The sequence below is a fragment of the Plenodomus lingam genome, assembly GCF_022343315.1.
Source record: "Plenodomus lingam strain CAN1 chromosome Unknown contig_6, whole genome shotgun sequence".
In the NCBI taxonomy this organism is placed as follows: Eukaryota; Fungi; Ascomycota; class Dothideomycetes; order Pleosporales; family Leptosphaeriaceae; genus Plenodomus; species Plenodomus lingam.
The window spans coordinates 1,190,213-1,212,040 of NW_027093966.1; the positions used below are offsets into that span (position 1 = coordinate 1,190,213).

Here is a 21,828-nt window from a genome sequence, read left to right on the forward strand (position 1 = left end):
GGCAGAATCTTGATATCTCCGAGTATGAGCTACGCAAACAAGTGGCCCGACTCGCTACATGCCTCGAAGCATGTCTCAAACTCATATCCTTTCAAGATCTGTAGGCTTCTGATCTTCTGATCCTTTTTACTCAAGGCAGTCGTTGAAAATGGAAATGCAAAACAGTCGATCCAATCGTGGTTGACCCCAACGCCAAGCCCGCACCCTGGTCCAAGCTCATTCGACACACCTCAAAAACTTCGTGCGCCCGTGTCCCACTTCTCTCCTCATCCTTCCAGTTTAACTCACGTAAGTACACCTATGCTTCCACCATTGTCAGTCTTCTCCAATACTAATATCCCATTCCGCAGATGATGAAAGCCTAGCGTGCACCCTATGAGCAACCCACCCCACTCCGCCTTCGAACTCTCCTTTCACCGGGCTGAAGTGGTTCGCTGGCGGACGGGCGTGTGGTCGCATGACTTCTGCGTTCGGCACACACACCTTGTTACATACTCGGACGCTTTTGACGGCATCTCTGATTTCAAGAGGATAAACTGGACGGTGTTACGTGGGAATTGCGATTGCGATTGCGAATTCCTGGAGGTGCGAACCTGGGACGCGGCGCATGTTACAGGCACCACCGTGCCGTCGGGAAGATAGACGGGGCACATGACCCAAAGAGTGGGAATTGCAGGGCGCGCGCGATATGTCCAGGATGTGTTACGATATGTGAAGACCATCAATACAAGAGAATTTTACGTGTTGTTCGACTACATGCAGGGTGTGATGTTTAGTGCTGTAGATGAAGCCTTTAAGAATTGGAGCTTAGTACTCTTCTCGCCGTCTTTACAATACAAGAGATTGCGAAGGCACTTCCATCTTCCCATCTCTTCTCAAGACCGGCGAGAGAACAACCGCAGTGTCAATCATTCCTTGACCGTTCCTCCATGGAAAAAGGAACGTAAAACATCTCGCAACATAGCCGCACTCATATGCACGCGTGTCTCTTCAAACCTGAGCACCTGTGATGCATCTTTTGCCATAGCCCGCCAGCAACGAGTTACAAGAATTACCTCCAAATCATCCTCACTTTCTCTTTCACCTGAACTGGGGTCTATTTGCAAGCCATGCATCGTGATAATATTAGACTTCCCTGTGGAAACGGATACCATCCCCACGTAATAGTCTTACAAAAAAGACATCTGGTGATCGATGACTACGCATTCCCCTCCCCTCCCCTCCACCCCTTTAAAAGAAAGCACCTGTTCACTTGGGTCCATGCGCGACCATTCTAGGTGTATATCCACGACGTGCCCCCGGCAACATGAAGAATAAGGAAAAAAGAAATCAGGACCGAAGAAAATGTTCAATAATAGAGCAGGACGCCATGCCACGACTGAAAAGAAAGAGATCATTTTCATCAACTGCCTGGGTTTTTGCTTGACCGGAAAGTTAAGCTCAGAGGCAAGGCATGCTAGCCAGCTCTTTTCGTGCACTGGACTGGACTCGACTTAGTCCACAACACGCCCACTATTCCATCCCCCTTGATTTTACCCTAGGAAGTTTTGCTGCTGTTGTTGTTGTTGTTGCTGACCGGGTCTTGGGAAGACGCTAGTGGTAGGTACCTGGTCCAGACTAAGTCCACCCAATGTACCCTGCGTCCCTGTGTTCTGCCACCCTTGACCCGTCTGCTGGTTCACAAAAGTACTTTGTCGGAAAGGGTTCGTGCTTCCTGTCGCATGTACAGTCAAACTACCTTGTGGAGAGGTTGCACTCTGTGGTGACGGTTGTCTTGCAAAGGGGTTAGTTCCGGTGGGTGATGGCTGCAAGGGCTGCTGTTGCTGTTGTTGTTGCATGGAGGCAAAAGGTGAAGTTGAACCGGGTGATTGGAGTGGCTGCTGAAAACCGGTTGTTTGTTTTGCGAACGGGTTTGTTGACAAGCGATTCAGAGAAGACGCGCCCGTTGGATTGTTGAGTAGTTTTGGATCCCCCATACCGGTTGCACTAGGTAGCATTGACTGCCTGAATGGGTTGGTGGACGTGGGCTGCGGTTGCAATGGCTCAGCGATTGTGGGAACTTGCATTTGCGGCTGCTGCTGTTGTTGCTGTTGTTGCATGGAGAAGTCTGGCATGCCGTTTTGCGGCGTTGTATTCTGTGGGCTGAAAGGCTGAGGCGTGTAACCACCAAAACCTGCACCAGTAAATTGCGGCTGTATTTGCGGGGGTTGCGATTGCATCTGCGGTTGTTGCATTTGTTGCGGCATTCCGAAAGGATTGGTCCCTTGCCCGTTTTGTATTGGGAAACCCGTTTGTTGGGGTGTTTGAAAGTTAGGCTGTTGTTGAAAGCCTGTCTGCTGTGGAAACTGCTGCTGCTGCATCATCATCGGTTGAGTAGACATAGTTTGTTGATTGTCCTCTAATGATGCGAATAGATCAATCAGAGGTGCGCTCTGGACGGCTTTCGATGCCGCTGCTGGTGGCTGACTATTGGTAGCAGCAGATGTTGCCAGCCTTGATTCTTGGGGTTTGCTCGCCCCATTCGTTGATAGCTTGCCCCCATTCTTCTTTGCCTCCTTCTCAGCCAAGTATTGCCGCCGGTTGATCTCGAAGTCCTTGTCGGCAAGGTACTCTTCCAGTGAGTTAGCTAGGCTGGTTGGCGCGTGCTTGATCTTGGGAATCTCCAGTCTCGTCGAGTGCTCGTGTGATCGTGCCAGGCTAAGGTATTGAACAACAGCCTCGGTCTGTTTGACGAAAGTGCGGTAGATGGCGAGCGCTCGGGTCGCATCAGGTTTTGACATTTCGAAATAGTGTTCTAGCGTCATCAGAAGAGAGCCTTGGTCCAACATGTATTCCCAACTCACCGAGGATATTGATGGTGCCCTCGTTCATGACATGGAAAAGCACCAAGAGATCCATGGTAAGTAATCGAAATGCGGTCAACGTTATCTCATTTTCCGGCTCGTCGTCGAATGGCTGTGTGCACCATGATCAGCCCGTTTTTTGTGTGACCCTGCTGACCAACGTACCTGACACTTCAACAACGCTCGGATCTGATCTTGCACGCTCTCCGCCTCACGCAGGAGGCCCTTTTCCACGCTCAGTCGCTTTAGACGTCCTTCTCCGCCGCGAACGTAGTCGACCTTGGTTGCTCCGTATTCAATGGCTCGTCTGAGGAGGTACTCCGAGTACGTCCGTATGTTGTGGCCTTGGGTTTGAACTATTGCGCGGAAGCGTGAGTGTCTGCGTATTCCAAACCATCTCCACCCGGAAGCCATTCCCTCCGTGACATCCGAAGAAGTAACATGGCAAGCATACCTTCGGTGAAATGATTAATGGCCAACTTCCGGTGCGGATTCTGCGCCAGATATTTGAGCGTGACCTCGGGCTCGCCTTCTCGAATCATCATGTGGACGATAATCAAGCTCTTGAAGACAATGGTCCATGTCGAGTCGCGCAGGCGGTTGGTGAGGGCGCGAAAGATTTCGGCGACGCCTGCTTCCCCTGCGTGTGTCGCGACGAGGATGTGCTCGACATATTTGGATTTGGGCGCGGCGAGCTGTGCAAACAGGTTAGCAGGTCGTAATTGAGATTTGAGTTGTGTTGTGGAGGGCAGGATTAGGATGCAGACGGGCTGTCGAGGGCGGCCAGAGAGGCGCATGGAGAGAAGTGGGTTACCTTGATCTTGGTCCCGCCCTTGACACTCTTCTCGAATGAACTCGCCATGACACGTACTTGCGGCGGTACCGTGCAGCTGGCTGGGAGTAGTTCGTGGGCCTGTGGCCTGCCTTTTGGGCGTCGTTGGGTTCGCAGGCGCGCGGGTTTGCGTCGTCGGCCAGTCTTAACGCGGCATTCCGGCAGCCGTGGCCGTGGGAGGGGAGGGGGGAGGGGAGGAGGGGAGGAGGGGAAAGGATATCAGGGACTCAGGGAGAAGTAGAGAGATGGGGGCGGCGATAGCAATGGCAATAGCGTGCAGAAAGCTGGAGGGCGCACAAGAACCAGCACCGAGGCGGGAGTTGTTTGTGGTTGCTAGACCCGGCCGGGGTGCGGTAATGAGGATGGGCGCATGGTGGCTCTGCTGAACAATGACGGCGGTGGAGGAGTTGCCGGTCACCATCCCTCCCTCCCCCTCTCCCCACCACTCTCCTCCGCTCAGCCCTCCAGCACTCAGCCAGGGTTCCGCCTTGCCTGCGCTTCTGCCTTGACCGTTCACGTCACCTAGGTCCTGTACAATTAAGTAGTTACTGCTATAGTAGCTTCCTACTAATAACCTAACCCCCCCCAGTGCAAGCATCCACCCCCGCCAAAAAAGCTATCAATTTCTCCCCCTCCCAAAACAAAACTGTCACCTGTCACGCCAACTCTTTTCTTTTTTTCGGTTTCCTTGCACTTTTCATAAACGTTCAAACCACCGGCCCCCGACCATGGCCGGCTCACCACCTCCAGCAGAAGAGCGCGAGAAGGCTGATGCAGAGGCGGCTCGCAAGAAGGAACAGGAAGAGCAGGCCAAGCTGCCCTACAAATGGGACCAGACAATCAAGGACCTCGACATCACAATCAACATCGATGCAAAGTACAAGGGCAAGGATCTCGACGTCAACATCAGCCGGAATGCCCTGAAAGTGGGCATCAAAGGCCAAGAGCCCTTGATCGATGTACGCCCTCCCAATCCACCCGGTTCTACTACAGCCATGCCAAAGATCCCTACTAACATCCTACCCCCACCACCTCCAGGGCGAACTCCCCCACGCAATCCACGTCGACGACAGCACCTGGACCCTCACCACACTGTCCACCAGCCCGCCCCAGAAAGAAATCTCCATCCACCTCGACAAGGTGAACAAGCTCGAGTGGTGGCCCCACGTCGTCACCTCGGCCCCCAAAATCGACGTCACCAAAATCACACCGGAGAACAGTAAACTAAGCGATCTGGACGGCGAGACGAGGGGCATGGTCGAGAAAATGATGTATGATCAACGGCAGAAGGAGGCGGGCAAGCCGACGAGTGATGAGCAGAAGAAATTGGATTTGCTCGAACAGTTCAAGAAACAGCATCCTGAAATGGACTTTTCGAATGCTAAAATGGGTTGAAGGAGGAAGCTGCAGGTTATTATGACAGGAGAGAGATGGCACGCTAGGAGTTCTGCGGGATTGATTGATTCATCGGACATTTGGCGAAAGAGGAGTGTAAAAAAGGTAACCATGGTCTTCAGCGAAATCCCTCTGGCCATGCTTTCAATTTCATCCAACCAATATCCCACGGGCACATGAGAAATCTATTAAGAAAAAAAAAATATCAACAGTATACGAACGTCGTCTTGTCTTGATCACGTCCCATCTCAAAAGAAGTGAAAATCGTCCCCTACACTAAGCAAACGGTGCGCCCAGTCCATCACGCTATGTAATTTGGGAAAAAGAAAAAACAGCCACCCTCCCCTTTACCAGTTTCTAGCCCGTCATATCCGCATTCAAATCATCAAGCCCCCTGCAGACCCAAACCCACCCCATCCCCATTTCCCATTCCAGCCCCATCATCCCTACTCCTCTCCCTTGCCCTTCCCATTTCCCTAATCCTACGGCCCTCCATGAGACCCCTGAGCCCACGCTTCTGCAACCCAACCACCGCACTAATCTCCCCGTTCCACACCTCTCTGTCATCAATCCCGCTGCCGTCTCCATGTCCGCTGTCAGAAGCAGAAGCAGACGCCGTCTCCGACACCGCAGAGCTCGACTCATCATCCGACCGCTCTCCCTCGGAATGCACATGCAGAGCGCGCAGACCGGCGTCTAGGCTGCGCTCCACGTCGTCAAGTGTGGCGCCGTTGCTGCCGCCCGGCGCGGCAACGCCGTTCGAGTCGCTGTTGGTGGTTACACCGTTGACGCCGAGGAAGGCGATGCCAGAGCCGCCGCCGGCTGCCATGGCTGCGGCATTGAAGATGGCGGCTGTGTTCCTGTTATCCAGGAGGAGGTGGAGGCGTTCGATGATGGCTTCGAGGAGGCCATCGATGTGGTATGGGCGTGCGAGTTGGAGCAGGGAGCAGAGGATTTGGGGAGAGCACAGAGGGGAGCTCTGTGGTGGGAGGCTGGAGGTGTAGAGGAAGTGGATGAGGGCTTGCAGTGTGAGATGTGTGTGCGGAAGGTATAATCTTCGTGGTCGAAGTGACGGGGTATGGGAGGAGGGATCCGGCGGGCTAAGTTGTGCGTACGAGTTTGAAGATACGGCCGTGGCCTCGGAAGCGGTCATGGTGTTTGCAGTGAGTGTGGTTGCTGCGGAATAGTTTGTCCTGATGGATGGTGTGATGGTGATGCTCGAATTTCGTGAAGGGTGCATCGTGGCCGTCGGTCGTAGCGTTGCAGTCTCTGCATCCGTTTTCTCCAGGCTTTGCATACTTCCGCGCAGTAACTGATTGAAATAAGGGCCCCATCGACGGGCAATGATGTGTGAGTTGACTGGGATCCGCTCCCCATACAATGCAACGAATTCCATGTCCGCAAACTCCTTTAACCCCAGAGCCATCTGGCCAAGCTCCGCTGCTGCTGGTGATAGTGTGCGTCCGCCAGCGAGCATATCCAATCGATCGTGCTGAGGCGGTGCACTGACAGATGTGAATCCTGACGCCGGGGTCACTTTGCGTGGGTTGTCGTATAGTCCGAAAGCTTCAAGCTCCACGACGCACATGTTTGAGAAGTTGATCCGTCGGTGGTTGTAATCTTCAACCAGACTCCGTTTCCGGTTTCCAAGAATCACAAAGCTGTTCCTTCGATTCCATAGCACGCCTCTGTTCCAACTCCCTTGGCTGAAGATGTTACCACCTGCTTCTATACGCCCCCAGCTGAGTGTTCGCAAGTCCAATGCCCAAAGTGCATACTCTTGCTTGGACGACGTCAGAAACGTCCCGCTCACTACAAAGTGATTGTTTATGACTCCACCGTTCGGGAACCGAAGTCCAGGAGGAGAAAAGTTCCCATGCATCGGCTTTTCGGACAGGGTTCCGTCCGGATGTCGTACCTGTAATTCTAATTTGACGTCCAAAAAATTGTAGTTCGAGTAGATCAGCGTTGAAGATTCGCCTGAAGTATGCGGATTTTGTTCGCTCAATGATCTTGGCTCGTTATTCTGCCGTAATCCGGCACCGATGTCCTGTGGTGCTATGCTGGTCAGAGGCGCTACGACACTGCGGTAAGCACCGCAACTTCTTCCAAGCGTGCTTGTCTCTGTCCATTTGAGACTTCTCAAATTGAAAACACTGATCTGCTCAATGTAGTGATTTGCACTATCTTGACCACCGACAACCAGCATCTCTGCGCCGCCATCACCGTCCAACTGGACGCCAAGAGAGCCTTGATTGGGGTTGGATGAAGCCGGATTGTGTCTGATAGCTGTAATTGCGGCACTGGTGGAGCTGAATACAGCACAACTTGGGAGTATTGTTGCGCAGTGGGCATATCGACCCTGTGGCGCCTCGGTCGTAGCAATATGCATCCACGTCTGCGTTGGCGCATCATAGATATGAATGTCAGACATGACCACCACCTCGGGCTGAGCTTCTGAGGGAGCCCCCTGATTTACTGAAGTTGTCTGATTTGGCTGGGCAGCCGTGGGTGACATGCCACCGTAACAAACGAGTTTGCTGTCGCCAAGCGCGCACATGCTATGAAAATATCGTGGAGGGGGAATATCCCCTTTGGTCTCTATTTTTGACCAGTGTCTTTTGACAAGATCGAGCTCGTACAGATCTGATGTAAGTTGCGGTCGAGTCCGTGAAAGTCTTCTCCCACCAAAGACATATAGTTTGTCCCCCAAAATCGTGGTCGTCGCACCGACTAGCGCATGGGGCTCGCGACCAGTGGTACGATGGACATTGCAGACCAATCCAGATAATCCTGCTGTCGAGGTTGTGGGAGTCGCGAGTCCTGCGATGCTCGCAGGACTCGGGGCCATGCCTGAGCCCGGGGTCCGGGCGGTCGAAGCTGGCGGCCGTTCAGGTGCTGTATCTTGGCCATCTTGACGATGTAGGCTGGTCTGGCTACTATTCACGCTCGAATTATAGTATGGCGCAGACGTCTGCGAGTCGAGTGTGTTCGTCCGGCTTGTAGCCATGCTTGCCGGCCTGTGATTGCCACCCGGTAGAGTCTGCAGATCTTCGAGGTCAAGATTGATAGGTGTCGAAGAAAATCGTTGTATAGGTATAGCCCACTTCGGAACTAGAATCTCAACATGCCTTGCTCTTGCACTAGAGGAATCGCTATCAGATGTACGTTTCTGCTCAAGAGAATCGGAAAAACTGGGACGGCTACTCGAGACAGCGGTCGAGGTTCGGGAAGAGCTATATCCAGTCGATGTACAGGGGCTTTTCGGGCTATCCGGTGCTACAAGATCATAGTGTGGGACAACGATGGGAGAATGCTTAAGATTTTCTTGACAAGTAGGACTGTGCAGATGAGCAGCGTCAGGGGACGAAGACCCAGAGATTTCGATTGACTTGGCCGAATTCGCCTTGCGATAGGAACGAATCCGGGAAGATGCAGATTCGACAGAGCGTCTATTGTTCGACAAGACACGCTTGAGCTTCAACCCTTTGGGCTTTTTCCAGAAAGAGACGTCACCCAGGGGCTCGGTACTTGCGCCCAAGGCAGAGTAAGATAAGCCTAGAGGAAGTGCCATTGTCAGTACGTAGCATCCAGCCTGGCATTGGCATCGAAGGGGAAATATAAAATGGCAAAGGAACACCCAAAGGAGAGAAACTGCCTGGTCTTCAAGTACCCCCAATGCTGCCAGCTGCGAGAAGAGTCCAACGCAGGCCGTGAAGCAAGGTCTCGGCCACTAAGACCAGCCATGTTTGCAGATTTGGACACAGAACTCAGCTGTTGTGCAACTCGGGTTTGTAGTACGCAGGACGGGCGTGCATGATATCAGCGCCCCACGGTATGACAGAAGCCGTGGCAGATCCGAATGGATCGCAAACAACGGGCAAGATTCTCTAGGTAGACAAGATGAATAGGCAGGGAAGTGGATGGCGCGCCCTTGTCCATGATGGTGTTTGTACCTAGACAAAGGGGGCTCTGGCAGACTGGCCAATGGCTGGGATGGTGGGGCTGTCAAGAAAACGAGGATACCTTACTTTGAGACCTGCCACGCACAGCGGGCGGGGGAAGAACCAGCAGGACGGTTGGGTCTATGCAGAGAAGGAGGAAGCGGTTTCTCAACGGCCGAAACGTTGGTAACCAAGCGCCGTAGGAAGCAGACGCGAGGTAGAGGCAGATGTGGAGCTGCAGGAGGACTTTGGCTCTTCCAGAACTGGTCTGGGGGCTCGGCACAGTGGTGCAAGGAGAAACCGGGGCTGGGAATTAACAGTGGACGCAAAAGACTAGGATGAGGAGTATCGAGGTATTGAGGTCTGTCGAGGCGGCGCCGACAGGCAGCTGACGAGTGTGCGCGAATGCGGGTCGCAGAGACGCGGCCAGGCGAGTAGTGGGACGCCCCAGTGAGTGATGGGGGCGGAGATGAGTGGAATCTCCGAACGCGCGCCTTGAGTCGTTGGTTGACCGGATGGCAGACAAAGACCTGGAACAGCCGCGACAGCACTCCAGCTGGGGATCCGCCTGGTCGTTGCTGCGTAGGTAGATGGAATTGGTGTTTGCCTGGGGCCTTCAAGTAATCATCTCCTGGCTACCGGTAGTTACATAGGCAGAGCACGGCCCAGCATTAGTGGCGCTTCATTCCAGGAATGCGCGCGACAAATCAGGTGGTGAACGCACCAACATAAGAGACGGACGAGTCGTGCAGGTCGTCAATATGGCCCTCTTGAGCAGCCGGCCACCTGCACTGGCTGACCCGGCAAGAGAAACACACAAAAGGCGACGATGCACGAAAGGGAACGACTTTGTTGCTACCCTGCGGCGATCCCCCAATGTACATCAAACGTACAACCATCGGTACAGAGTGTCTGAGATCGCAAAAGCGATTCAGGGCCAGAGAAGGCAGTTGCAAATGTACAAGTAATGGTCTTTGGAACTGTTGTTTCTTCCATGTGGGGCATGCACGTTGGCTCAAAGACCATGGCTTTGTGGTCCTGAGCATGACATGTCAGGCATACCGTACCGTACGGTAGGCAGGCAGGAGTTGGCTGGTCATTAGTACCGGTAATGGTCTACAGCTGCAGCAGGAGCAGTTGACAAAGAGTAGAGGGAGAAGGGACATTTCAAATCCACGGTAAATAGCATGCTATTGATCAGCACGCCCCAATCGGAATCCTCTGCTAGGTTTGGATTAGATATATCTACGCCTGACGACGCTCCATAGAAGTCGGGATTGATTGATTCTATTTACCAAACACGCCTTCGCTATAAGTACCCTGGCGTTATATCAGAGTCCCTGCAGACTGCCTTATATATGTACCTCCCTACTAGCTGAAAGACGCAATTGGCGCAATTGCCCTGCATCGCCAACCATAACTAGGTACTACTGGAGGCTTATAACCTCCGAAGGAACCGCGAGGCCCACAGATCACTCTCCTGCGATTGATACCATACCCATGTTCTCCCAGGACATCGTCCAGACCGTATGTCCATTTCCAGTCATTCAGACAGACCGCTTTCGGCACCAAGTATGCACCAAGTACGAACAGTGTGTTTTGTCGTACATTATCATCTGGTGCCCTGGGCTCGACATGATAATTTCGCAGAAAAGTGATCGATTTCGAGCTTGTCCTCACGGGCCCAGTGGCTCTCTGCGAATATCTGTTGTGTTTCTTTGATGAGCAATGCTCATCCTCCGTCGGTGTAATTGCGATCAGGTGAGGTTTGGGCATCAGACATTCGAGAATCGATATTGTGTCCTCAGTCCAGACGACCTGCCCGCTGCAAGCAGGACACTATTGCCTATCATTTCGCGTCGAGCCAAGGCTAATATCAAATATACTATAAGGCTTGATATTCCTGCGCTACTATTCCTTCGCAGACCTCAATGGCTCTCAGGTGATGTTCATAGTCCGCTCTGTTTTGCAGCAGCAGTCACCAAATTGACACTAGCGATTGCGAGCAAAAGCACCTGGTATGCAAGTGTTGGGCCATCAATGCTTCATTAAGGTGGTTGTTCAGTCACATCATGACAACCTATCTAGAGTCAAACACGAGAACTATCCAGCAGCTTTTTCATGTTTCCAAACTGATACTAGATTTTCGCTCATGTGATGGCTACGCATCGGCTTCCTCTCCCCAAAACCCTCACGACATGATGCCACTTCCTTGTTGCCAATCCTCTAAGCGGCAGTAGTCTTCTCCTTTGGAAGAGGGGTGAAACGCAGGTAGGGCTTGACGATGCGGAACTCGGGGAAGAGTGTCTTGGCGTCCTCGTTCTTGACGCTGGGATGGACTAATGACACGGTGTTAGTGCATTTTCATGCGCATTTGATATGGCGGAGACGTACCGATTACATCGTCACCAGGAACCCAATTGATGGGTGTGGTTATCCTGTGCTTGTCTCCAGTCTGCAGGGAGTCGAGGACGCGCAATACCTCGGCGGTGTTGCGGCCAGTGGAGGCAGGGTAGGAAAGGATGAGACGGATGGTCTTCTTGGGGTCGATGATAAAGACACTGCGGATCGTGAAGGCGATGCCCTTGGAGTCGACATTGGTCTTATCTTGGTGGTCGATCATGTCGTACAGGTAGGCGATTTCGCGGCTCTTGTCGCCAATGATGGGAAACTTGAGGTTGCTCCCCGAGATCTCATCGATGTCCTTGATCCATCCTCCATGGCTCTCGACGGTATTAGCGGAGAGGCCAATGAGCTTTGCGCCACGCTTTGTGAACTCGGGCTCGAGCTTTGCGAAGGCACCAAGTTCAGTGGTGCAGACGGGAGTGTAGTCCTCTGGGTGCGAGAAGAGGATGACCCAATTGTCGCCGATGAACTCTAGAGAGTGAGTGATTAGTTATTGACATGGCCATGATTTACAAACTAGAAAGGGTGGACAAACCGTGGAAGTCAATGGGGCCTTGGGTAGTCTCGGCCTTGAAGTTGGGGGCAACGCTTCCCAGACGGAGAGGCTCGGGGCGCTGTTCAGCCATTGTGGTATGATGTATCTGTCCATGTGGGTGAGCTTGGGTGCAAACCGCACAAACAGGAGGGGTGGCGGGGTACGAGGCGGCAAAGCTAAGCGGGCATGTCGTACCTGACAAGATGATTGATTTCTTTGAGTTTTCAGACACAACTATCTCAACAATGGTGTCTACAACGGATCGATCGGTTTAAATGGACTTGGATGGAGGATAATCCGGGGCAAGGAGAGGCAAGCTGGCGATGCGTTGGTTTTGTATGGAATACTGCAAAACAGCTCGGCATCCGTCCCAGCTCTGATTCGAGCTAGCGCAAATGTCGCAATCCTCATCACGTGTTGGACCCTTGTGTCACATTTGCCCCAGACATCCTGCCATGAATCGCCCCGAAGAGCCTGCACTGTCGACTTCTTGGGCCACTCCCCAACCCTCTGCATACTCGCCGAGCCGTCGGAGAGGCGATTCCTCGAGCACATGGCGTCAGCGCACCAGGTATCCTGCCCAGACATCTACACCACTCCCTTTCATGCGGAGTCATGGCGGAGCCTCACAGGCGATGACGAGTTGCTAGAACATGGGAATGTACGGTACAGGATAGCACTGTGCGCTTGTCTTTCGAGGTTGCATTCAAAGCAGTCCTCATTCGGGTAGAATCGAGTTGTAGTTGTAAACAAAGAGGGAAGAGGGAGGATGTGAGATGGGGCAGAACATCTTGATGGCATCATAAGGATTGGCGCTGTCACATGCTCATCCACTATACGTGGGTACCGTAGAGCGTAGGTAGATACGGTACCTACCACACGTATCGTACCGGCAGCGGGCATCTCGATGTTGTCGAGCAAGTGACTCTCAATCTGGAGGTGGACGGTCAAGAGAAGAGGACAACATTGGCCCGAAACTGAAGGACATGTTCAGATATAGCTATGCTTCTTTCATAATCTGTCGCGCATATGCATATGGTACACGTAGTGCTTGGTATAGGTAGAGATGAATATGCGGCGTCATCCGGCGCCATGAATTCTCGTAATACGCCTACCTACTACACATCAAGTTATCATCGACCTCGACTGGCCTATTATTGCCACGACAAGTCTATCCACAACTTCTGAAGCTCCTCGTGTTCTCTTCACGCCATCCATGTAACGAGCTTCGCAGTCGATATACACACCAGATAATTGATGGGGCAATCGAACGCCGTCTCAACACAGTTTTCCATCGGACTACTTGCCCAATGGTATCATTCCGTATACCGATACGCCTTGCATGACGAAAGTACTGTCCTTGGACTTCTTCGGGAAGCCATGAAGTTATCCGAACTAGAGCCAGCATGGGGTGCCTCCAGATCGGTTGGTGTACAATGGAACAACTCTATTGTACCTCCACCAATACAGCACCTACTGATTGGACATCGACATCATTATACAGGGAAGGCCCCTCATTCAGCCAGATGTTTTGGCCAATCCAGGTGCTCCATGCACATAAAATGGACAATGCAATTGGACATTCTATCATCTCCACAAGAGGAGATATTTCCTATTCCCGGGAGCGTTTACGCAGTCTAACGGTTTCGTCATCCGACGGAATAGCCTTAGGAACCGCTCATTTGTTCGTTTCCATGCGCATCGGTCTACCCTAAGGTGTGGGTTAGTGGATTCTTCGCCCGGCGCTTGACTGCCATGTGCGCCTGGGTTTTTCATATCATTACGCGCATGCACATCTACTGAATCTCTGGCCCATGCTATCGCTACCTCCCATACTCCTCTCCATCTGGTAGAGGAGAGCACCAGGCAATATCAAAAACATGAATACCAACAGAGATATCCAGCCCTCAGAAGCCTCTGAAAGGGACCTTGCAGGCTTGAAATGCCATCCGGAAATAAGGGCATATCCGGATGCGGAAGGACAATCCAGCCCCGCTCCCGATGAATCTGGCTTGGAGAAAAAGCATTCGCAAGTGGAAGTGTTTGACGTTACACCTGGCAGACTACAGTGTGGCGATGATATGGAGACTGTTTGGAGGTATTTGACGTTCGAGACTGAGTTACCGCATCCAACTACCATCCTACCAACCCATCCCAACCAAGCACCTCCTCCAGAACCCCCGAATCTCATCAAATACATGAATCCATTCGATTGGTCGAACAAGAGGAAGCAATTCACGATAGTGGTCTCGTGCCTCATCACGGCCCTGACAGCCTTCGCGGCCGGGTCCTATAGCCCCGGCGTGGGACAGATGAGTGAAGAATGGGAAATCAGCAAAGTGGCCGCCCTCGTGGGAATAACGACGTTTACTGCCGGCTTTGCGATTGCACCTATGGTTTTGGCTCCCTTCAGTGAGATCAATGGCCGCCGTCCAGTGTTCATTGCCTCTGGGGTCCTCTTCGTAGTCAGCCAACTCTGCAGTGGATTTACACGGTCCTACGCCAGTATGCTATTCGTACGTTTTCTAGTGGGGGTTGGTGGATCCACATTTTCGACCATGGTTGGTGGCGTGGTATCGGATATCTACCATGCAGAAGATCGCAACACACCTATGGCATTGTTCTCTGGTGGTGCTCTTTTCGGCACAGGCTGGGGTCCGCTTGTGTGTGGATTCATTGCGCAGAACAGTACGTGGCGTGCGATTTTCTATCTGCAGGCGATCATGTGTGCAACAATGGTCGCTCTCATCTGCATCGTCTTCAAAGAAACCCGCGGCTCAGTCCTCCTGTCCCGAAAAGCAAAAGCACTGAACAGGTGGTACGAGGAACGCGAGACCGCAGGCTATTACGGCTTCAAGACTATTGACAATGAAGACCATGGCACATCTTGCTCAGAACGCATACGTTGGAAAGTAAAATCTGACGAAGAGCGTACCTCGCTTTCCAAGATGATTGGGATCTCCCTATACAGGCCATTCCATCTCTTGTTTACCGAGCCCGTAGTCTTCTGGTTCAGCCTCTGGGTCGCCTTCTCCTGGGCCGTTCTATACCTCACATTGGCTGCTATACCCTTGGTCTTTCAGCATAATCATGGCTTCTCCTTGCAGCAAGCCAACGCCGTCTTCTCCTCAATGTGCGTAGCCAGCATCCTTGCAACGCTGCTTTCTATATATCAAGAAAAAGTGGCCAAAAGGCAAGGAAAGCTCTCCAGCTCGCCAGAGGGCAGGTTGTACTTTGCTTGTGTCGAAAGCGCTCTGATGCCGATTGGCCTCTTCATATTTGGGTGGACCAGCTCCTCCGACATACACTGGATCGCTCCTACCATCTCCATTGGCATTGCTACGATTGGCATCTTTGCTATTTACTTGGCCACCTTCAATTATCTTGCAGATACCTACCACCGATATGCCAGTTCGGCATTAGCAGCACAGAGTTTCTGTCGTAACGTGCTTGGTACGTACATTTCTTAACCCCGGCTCATTAGCGGATTAGTCACTGACATGGTACAGGTGGAATATTTCCCCTAATCACAGCTCAGATGTACAACAAACTAGGCTATGGACCAGCCAGTAGTCTTCTAGGCGGCATAGGTACTCTGTTGACGGTGGTCCCATGGATATTAGTATTTTATGGGCCCCGGATCCGTGCGAGGAGCAAGTTTGCCAGTAGCTTGTAACGACAGTTTGGAGTAATAGAGGAAAATTTGCGGGGATTTCCTAGCACATCGCACTCTATGCGTACTGAGAGAAGCTTTTAACGAGACTCATGACGAAATGTATTCATATGCTATTCACAAGTCTGTAGACCGCATTGTATCCGCATTTCCACAATTGGATTTGACGGGGCCTGAGCTGTTGGATCGTTGCCCAGGAATGCAATCTTGAGCTCTGACTTGAAGAGTAGAAAAGCTCGAGGGCCCGTTGTATACGTCGTTCCCCTTTTAGACATATCGGAATAGGATTACCTGACGTATGTTAGCGCGACGCTAACTAATAACGGAGTAGAACAATCCCATGCTCGATTGTATGTAACATTGCATCATCCCTCTCCCCAGCTGTACACATCTTACACTGCCACCCGATTTGACGAGCTCCTGAATGTCGCAATGTGCCCTGTTTCTTATATATGAAGCGTATCTGGGATTCGATACCATGTTCATGACTAGCCGAGTTCCGCGACTATAAACGAACCAAAAGCGCATGGCGCAGACACTCCGTGCGGGTGCCGGATGTAGTCTTGCCAAGTTCCAACATGGATGAATTACTTCCCTCGTACGAGTCCGTCACAGAACGCGACCCTTGGAAAAACATTCCGCAATATCTACCTCCGAAAGATTTATGTTCTGCAGCTCTCGTTTGCCGCAAATGGCACAAGGTCTTCACATCACACCTGTGGGGTAGTCCTGCCTCACATTTCAGTGCTGAGAACGACACGGCCTATACAGCACTTACAAGATTCAAACGCACACTACTCTACGTACGATCAGATGTGCGCGAACTTACTCATACCCTCCATTTCCTCCCAGCACATGCAGAAATTTACGGCGGGCCGCATGCCGAGTGGCTTCGCGACTGCCTTGAATATCTGCCACGATTACAATGTTTGATTGTAAATGGGCTTCCTTTCTTCGATCACGCATCGCTCATGAATCTCCAGTACTCGAGCTTGCGGTTGCAATCAACGCAAATCGACACATTGCCCATGTTCAGCCTACGCCTGCTGGATGCAGCCGGATGCACCAACGCCACGTCAACAAGTCTTGCGCAAGCCCTGCGTCACTTTCCAGAGCTCGTGAGTCTAGACTTGTCCAGTACATCAGCAGCAAAACATAGCGCGGTACTGGTCAATTTGAAATACCTCCGGAACTTGCGAGTCTTGAGACTCAGAGGCCTTGGACTAGGAGACGAAGAGTTCTTGATCATATCGCAGTCTATACGCACCAGAGTACAAAGTCTTGACTTAAGTCATAATAATTTAACGGACGTGAGCGCTCGACTTCTCCTGGATCATTGCATCAAGGACACTGTCCTCCAACCACACTTTACACGAGGGCTAGTACCACCTGTAGACGTCGAGCAACCCCACGGGGATATCTATGATGTCTTCGAGTCTCCAAATCTCATAAATCATCTTCGCAAAACGCTCACCACCGGGTTCGTGGGGAGCCTTGCTATTGAAGAGGCGCGAGATGTTGGCGTGACTCACCTATACATTACCAAGAATGCCATAACTGTAGAGGGAGTTTCGAAATTACTTCGATCTGGACGCTTAAAAGTATTGGATATTGGCGAGCTACCCACAGACACGAAATCTCCGCCAGAGCATCGTTTGGCAGAAGAATCAAATCAGGTACAATTACCTTGCATTTCGAAATGCACGCCTGTACTACCACGGTACGCAAAGCGATTAAAATATCTAAGGGTGAACTATCAAATTGTCACAGAGGATAGCTTCGCAGAAGCACACGAAGTTTCTCATGCAGAGCCTATTGGAGGTATTGAGGTGGCAAAGCCAACTCCAAAAGTAAATCTCACCTCGGAGCCTTCCTTCAAGGTTGAAGATAGCGCTCCAAATGCCCCAGCTCCGGTACTTACAGACTCCCAATCCACGCCGATAGACCCTATACTCTCTGATAGTGATACCGGGACCTCGCGTACATTACAAGAATGCCCAGATACACATGGTACTTTACCGCCGACTGCAGCGCCATTGGAATCTGGACCAGAGGCGATACCAAATACGCGTGTCCAAACTGTGTCTCGTCATAACTCCACATACTACACAGAAGAACAAAGAGCCCGCTTAGATTTCCGTCAATCACAAGAAAACCGCCTGCACCCTAACATGGTCCCTCAAGTCCACACCCTAGTACTAACCAACGTCCCCACAGCAACCACCAACCACCACATCATCCACAGACTCATCCAATTCATCAAAGACGCAGCAGCAGAAGCCTCAATCGCCCGCCAGCGCGCCCAACACACCTACAAGCTGCCCCCCGGCCGCAGCCGCGTGATTGCAGAAAACGAATACGCCCACAGTCTCTTCGCCCTGCGCCGAATCGTCCTTGAAATGGCGGTGGTCCCTGAACCAGCACAGGAGAAGATTTCATCTGGTTGGCATGCCTACCCGACCAAGTCGTCGACCGAGGATAAGGATTCCGAGGCATTTTGGGAGGCCGCCGCACATGACTTTTCATTCTTCGCGGAGGAGGGGGAGGGGGAAGAGGCGTGTCGGCGAGAATATCTGGGGGTGCAACAGAGGCTTCCCCTGGCTGCCATGGGCGGTTTGGAAATGGCACCTGCTGCATCAGTCACGCCATTGGCAGCTCAGGCTGCGAACACCGTGCCAGCGGCACTGGACGTTGTGCAAGCGATCAGCCAATTTCGCAAGGATAGAAAAGCCGCGCGCAGTAGTCTGTCGAGGACAGGTCAGCCTGATCCAGAGGTCGAGGGCTGGTGGCCCGGCGATGTCACTGTGGTGAGGAGATCTGCATGCGCGGGTCGAGGTGAATTAGATTGCTTTGGGAGCCGTTATGGGGATGGGTGGTGCTGTCGTTGAGAGTTAGAGTGCTGGATGCGATCTATGGCTGGTTTGTGGTCAGCTCCCAAATACCCATGTATGCACAGTGGAAGCATTTCATGCTGCGTGAATGATCGGCGGCTGGGGTTCGCACGCTACTTGCCATTGATTTGATCGATTCATTTACGAAGCGAAATTACTGTACATCAAATACAAATACAGCTAATAGGCCCCTGCCATTTGGTATTACATCAAACCGAGTAGAAATACATGTTCATGTCCTCGATTCGGTTAATTTATCAAAACGAGTGATGAATTAATTACCCGCCCCTCCACCCATGTACCCAGCCACTCTTGGCCCCATACCATGAGCCCCACTGCTAGGTACAATTAGTAATCAAACAAATTTCCTGAACTAAATCAAACACGAATACATCTTCCTGAAAAACGCAATAAAATTGGATTAAATACATAGGATACCTCCTCGCTATTTAGACAAGTTGAACTCCGACCCTATGTTTGATTTGATTGATCCCAAATCTGGTTGACAAAGATATCACTCATTTTACCCTTGGTGCTTACCATCTGACCTCTGTACAGACCATGTATGTTTTGTGAGACAGGGTCGGACGTACAGGCTGGACACCAGGAGAGTACTGGAGAAGCAGCATCTCCCACAGCCAATTTACCAGACCTGTAGAGGCTGAACAGTTCGATAGGCAATGGCCGCACCGACTGTACAGGTGAAAAGCACGTACTTCAACCAGCCACCTACCGGTATCTCGGCACTCTTCTTCTCAATCTTGTTCACTAACTTCCACCCCTCCGCATCCTCGTTCAGCGTCCTCAAAGGCACATAGTCCAGCTTGGGTGCCTGGGTTAGAGACTCGGCGAGTTGCTTCACCTGCGACTTGTGCATCCAGGGGCCCACATAGCCGACCATGAACCTCGAGATGAGCGACTGGTAGGTAAAGGCTCTTGTCGCCTGGCCTGAACGATCGACATGGTCCTTTACTCGGTCAAAGCGGTCGTTTTGGTATTCGGTGAAGAGGGCGGAGAGCTCGGATTGGGTGAAGTGGCGGTTGCGATCATCTTTGAGGTTTCGGTGGAGGATGTTGGCTAGGGAAACGGCTGATTCGATGGCCATGTTTGCGCCGGCGCCGAGTTCTGATGTCATCTATTTTGAGGTGGAAAGTCAGAGGGTTGGCACTGGGGTTTAATGGTAGCATGGGGAACAAGGAGAGGATAGAGAAATGTGGCATGCATTGTGCTCGGAGGAAATGTGAGCTTACCTTCCACGCGGAATCACCAACGAGCACCATTCGTCCCGCGTGCCACTTCTGCAAAATACCCTCTTCTATGTTCTGCGTAACGTCAGCGCAGGCGTCTTGGTGATGATGATGATATCACCTACCAATAATCCGTGAGACTCTTTGTTCTCCCATAGATCCCCGAACGTGAGGGTCTCAGTAAGCTGGTGTTTCGCAAACCGTTGGGCCAGGCCATCTATTATCTCCTGGGTGACCAAGTTTTTCTTAGGCGGTTGGCTAAATTCGCCTTTGAAGATGATGGTACAGTAGGCCTTTCCGCTTTGTGTAAAGAGCAGTTTTGTGACGTCTTGACCGAAGATGTGGTTGAAGTCTGCTGCACTCAGACCAAAACTCTCTTTTTGGGGCGCAGTGACAAAGAAGGCGCGGTATTGTGTGAAGAGTGCTGACTTGTCGGAGTCCGGTATGGCTGTTTGATCGAATTTGCTGGCGTAGTTCCACATTTCTGATCTGACATGGCTATGAACACCGTCTGCTCCGATCACGATATCTCCCTCTTCGAATGACCCATCGGCGAAATGGACACGAACGCCGTTTGCTGTATGTTCAATGTAGTCGAGTTTGCGGCCTCCGTGAACTCTGGATTTGTCTGGGAGATTTTCGTACAAGTGGGAAACACATTGTCCGCGGTTCGTCACGATCATTTCTGTCTGGAACCTGTCGACAAGTCAGCCACCCAGAATGATTGCAACGCAGTCTTATATCCAACGTACATTTCATCTAGCTCCCGCACCGATGTTCCACTTTGATGTACACTACCGTCAGGCCAACGGGTGAATTGTCTCTGCACTGGCGATATGGACTTGTGGATCTTGTCAAGAAAGCCAAACTGATCAAATATGCGTGCTACGCCGTGCCAGATGACTACTGCGGCCCCTCGTACAGAAACGATCTCGTGGTGCTTCTCAAGGACGATGTGATCGATATTTGCCAGTTGGAAAGCGTGTGAAAGTGCAAGGCCTGCAAAGCCAGCTCCGATAATGATGGCCCTGAAAGGCTTTGGGGGCACTGAGTCTGTTTGTACCATGATGAATATGTTATACTCTGTACATGAAGATGATATGGAGTTGAGAATGAAAGTGATTTCTGGTGATTTCTGGTATGTCGAGGCATTTGGCGTAGGAATATTTATGTCACATCAAGCGTAGGGCTGTATTTGCATCTATGAGCTAGGACCGATTATTCGTATCAACCCCTTGCAATTAGTATCATTGTAGTATACCAGGTGAGGGTTCTGGTCTCCGGGCTTAGTGTGCTTACTGGACGTTGATCACTCCTTTGGGCCTAGTGTAAATTACCGCCGGCCGGGCCTCACTAATTGCTGCATGCGGCGGCCTAGCGTGCTTAGCAGGTTTTACTCACTATTGTGAGCCTAGCACACTTATTAATCTCAAGCGAAACGGAAACCTGCGTAGAGGCTTTGAGTGCTTTGTGTTGAAGTTTGAGGTTTGAAGTTCAAACGCGTGATCACGGCAAATGTTATCCGACATGGTCAGCGACTCACAGTGAGCTTTGTGTCGAAGTTCGAACAACGAGATCACGGGAAATGTTACTCAACCTGGTTACCAAAACCTATGCGGCCCGTGAATGCTTGGCGTAAACTTGGCATGTGCTACCCTTACTAAGGGACGTTGATTTTTATGTGTTCCCCAGGGCCAAGAAACAACCCTGTCCAGGTTATCCCTCCCTAACCTCACCCCAACTAGCACACCCTTACTCTAACTGACCCTAAATGCAACACATGTGATACATGATACACAATGTGCCAAGCGTCCACCTAGGTTCGGTAGGCTTATGACCACGTCATTTAACTTACGGTAGTTACCGTGATCACTGCGCTGAGGAATGCTATGGGAGACGGATCATTCGATTGTAACAGCCGTGCTAGCATCGGAGCGATAAGAACTCCGTTTTGCTTATGACACCTCAACAATTACAGAGTCTTGAGCTTTTCGGGACCATATTTGCGAACACTGCGCCCCTCTCCTAACCACGTCAAACTTTCGTCACAAAAATAATTTTT

At 51.6% G+C, this 21,828-nt stretch overlaps 9 protein-coding genes across 9 annotated transcripts; 5 read left to right on the top strand and 4 right to left on the bottom strand.

The window, feature by feature from the left end:
- Nucleotides 1-24: 24 nt before the first annotated feature.
- On the top strand, nt 25-379 carry IAQ61_009634 (uncharacterized protein; the record flags this gene model as incomplete). Its single annotated transcript, XM_066098470.1, has 3 exons — nt 25-100; nt 166-288; nt 351-379. The coding sequence occupies 3 exons, from the start codon at nt 25-27 to the stop codon at nt 377-379; spliced, it is 228 nt and encodes a 75-aa protein (XP_065951629.1).
- A 608-nt stretch (nt 380-987) lies between these two features.
- IAQ61_009635 (uncharacterized protein) lies at nt 988-4,105 on the bottom strand. Its single transcript, XM_066098471.1, has 5 exons — nt 3,658-4,105; nt 3,298-3,538; nt 3,009-3,199; nt 2,844-2,955; nt 988-2,794 (listed from the first exon to the last, which is right to left on the bottom strand). Exons 1-5 carry the CDS (start codon nt 3,703-3,705, stop codon nt 1,533-1,535), a joined length of 1,854 nt encoding a protein of 617 aa, XP_065951630.1. The 5' UTR covers nt 3,706-4,105; the 3' UTR covers nt 988-1,532.
- Nucleotides 4,106-4,403: 298 nt separating this feature from the next.
- IAQ61_009636 (uncharacterized protein) lies at nt 4,404-5,070 on the top strand (the record flags this gene model as incomplete). Its single annotated transcript, XM_003837919.2, has 2 exons — nt 4,404-4,634; nt 4,714-5,070. The coding sequence occupies 2 exons, from the start codon at nt 4,404-4,406 to the stop codon at nt 5,068-5,070; spliced, it is 588 nt and encodes a 195-aa protein (XP_003837967.2).
- A 476-nt stretch (nt 5,071-5,546) lies between these two features.
- Nucleotides 5,547-9,686, bottom strand: IAQ61_009637 (uncharacterized protein; the record flags this gene model as incomplete). Its single annotated transcript, XM_066098472.1, has 4 exons — nt 5,547-5,552; nt 5,603-8,628; nt 9,102-9,277; nt 9,664-9,686. The coding sequence occupies 4 exons, from the start codon at nt 9,684-9,686 to the stop codon at nt 5,547-5,549; spliced, it is 3,231 nt and encodes a 1,076-aa protein (XP_065951631.1).
- A 1,149-nt stretch (nt 9,687-10,835) lies between these two features.
- Nucleotides 10,836-12,543, bottom strand: IAQ61_009638 (uncharacterized protein; the record flags this gene model as incomplete). Its single annotated transcript, XM_066098473.1, has 4 exons — nt 10,836-11,353; nt 11,409-11,891; nt 11,956-12,207; nt 12,237-12,543. 4 exons carry the CDS (start codon nt 12,541-12,543, stop codon nt 11,241-11,243), a joined length of 1,155 nt encoding a protein of 384 aa, XP_065951632.1. The 3' UTR covers nt 10,836-11,240.
- Nucleotides 12,544-13,212: 669 nt separating this feature from the next.
- Nucleotides 13,213-13,596, top strand: IAQ61_009639 (uncharacterized protein; the record flags this gene model as incomplete). The annotated part of the gene is made up of 1 exon (XM_066098474.1): nt 13,213-13,596. One exon carries the CDS (start codon nt 13,213-13,215, stop codon nt 13,594-13,596), a length of 384 nt encoding a protein of 127 aa, XP_065951633.1.
- A 138-nt stretch (nt 13,597-13,734) lies between these two features.
- On the top strand, nt 13,735-15,993 carry IAQ61_009640 (uncharacterized protein). The gene is made up of 2 exons (XM_066098475.1): nt 13,735-15,408; nt 15,465-15,993. Exons 1-2 carry the CDS (start codon nt 13,836-13,838, stop codon nt 15,629-15,631), a joined length of 1,740 nt encoding a protein of 579 aa, XP_065951634.1. The 5' UTR covers nt 13,735-13,835; the 3' UTR covers nt 15,632-15,993.
- A 213-nt stretch (nt 15,994-16,206) lies between these two features.
- On the top strand, nt 16,207-18,516 carry IAQ61_009641 (uncharacterized protein; the record flags this gene model as incomplete). The annotated part of the gene is made up of 1 exon (XM_003837915.2): nt 16,207-18,516. One exon carries the CDS (start codon nt 16,207-16,209, stop codon nt 18,514-18,516), a length of 2,310 nt encoding a protein of 769 aa, XP_003837963.2.
- A 396-nt stretch (nt 18,517-18,912) lies between these two features.
- Nucleotides 18,913-20,832, bottom strand: IAQ61_009642 (uncharacterized protein; the record flags this gene model as incomplete). Its single annotated transcript, XM_066098476.1, has 4 exons — nt 18,913-19,654; nt 19,770-19,841; nt 19,892-20,462; nt 20,519-20,832. 4 exons carry the CDS (start codon nt 20,830-20,832, stop codon nt 19,163-19,165), a joined length of 1,449 nt encoding a protein of 482 aa, XP_065951635.1. The 3' UTR covers nt 18,913-19,162.
- Nucleotides 20,833-21,828: the final 996 nt, after the last annotated feature.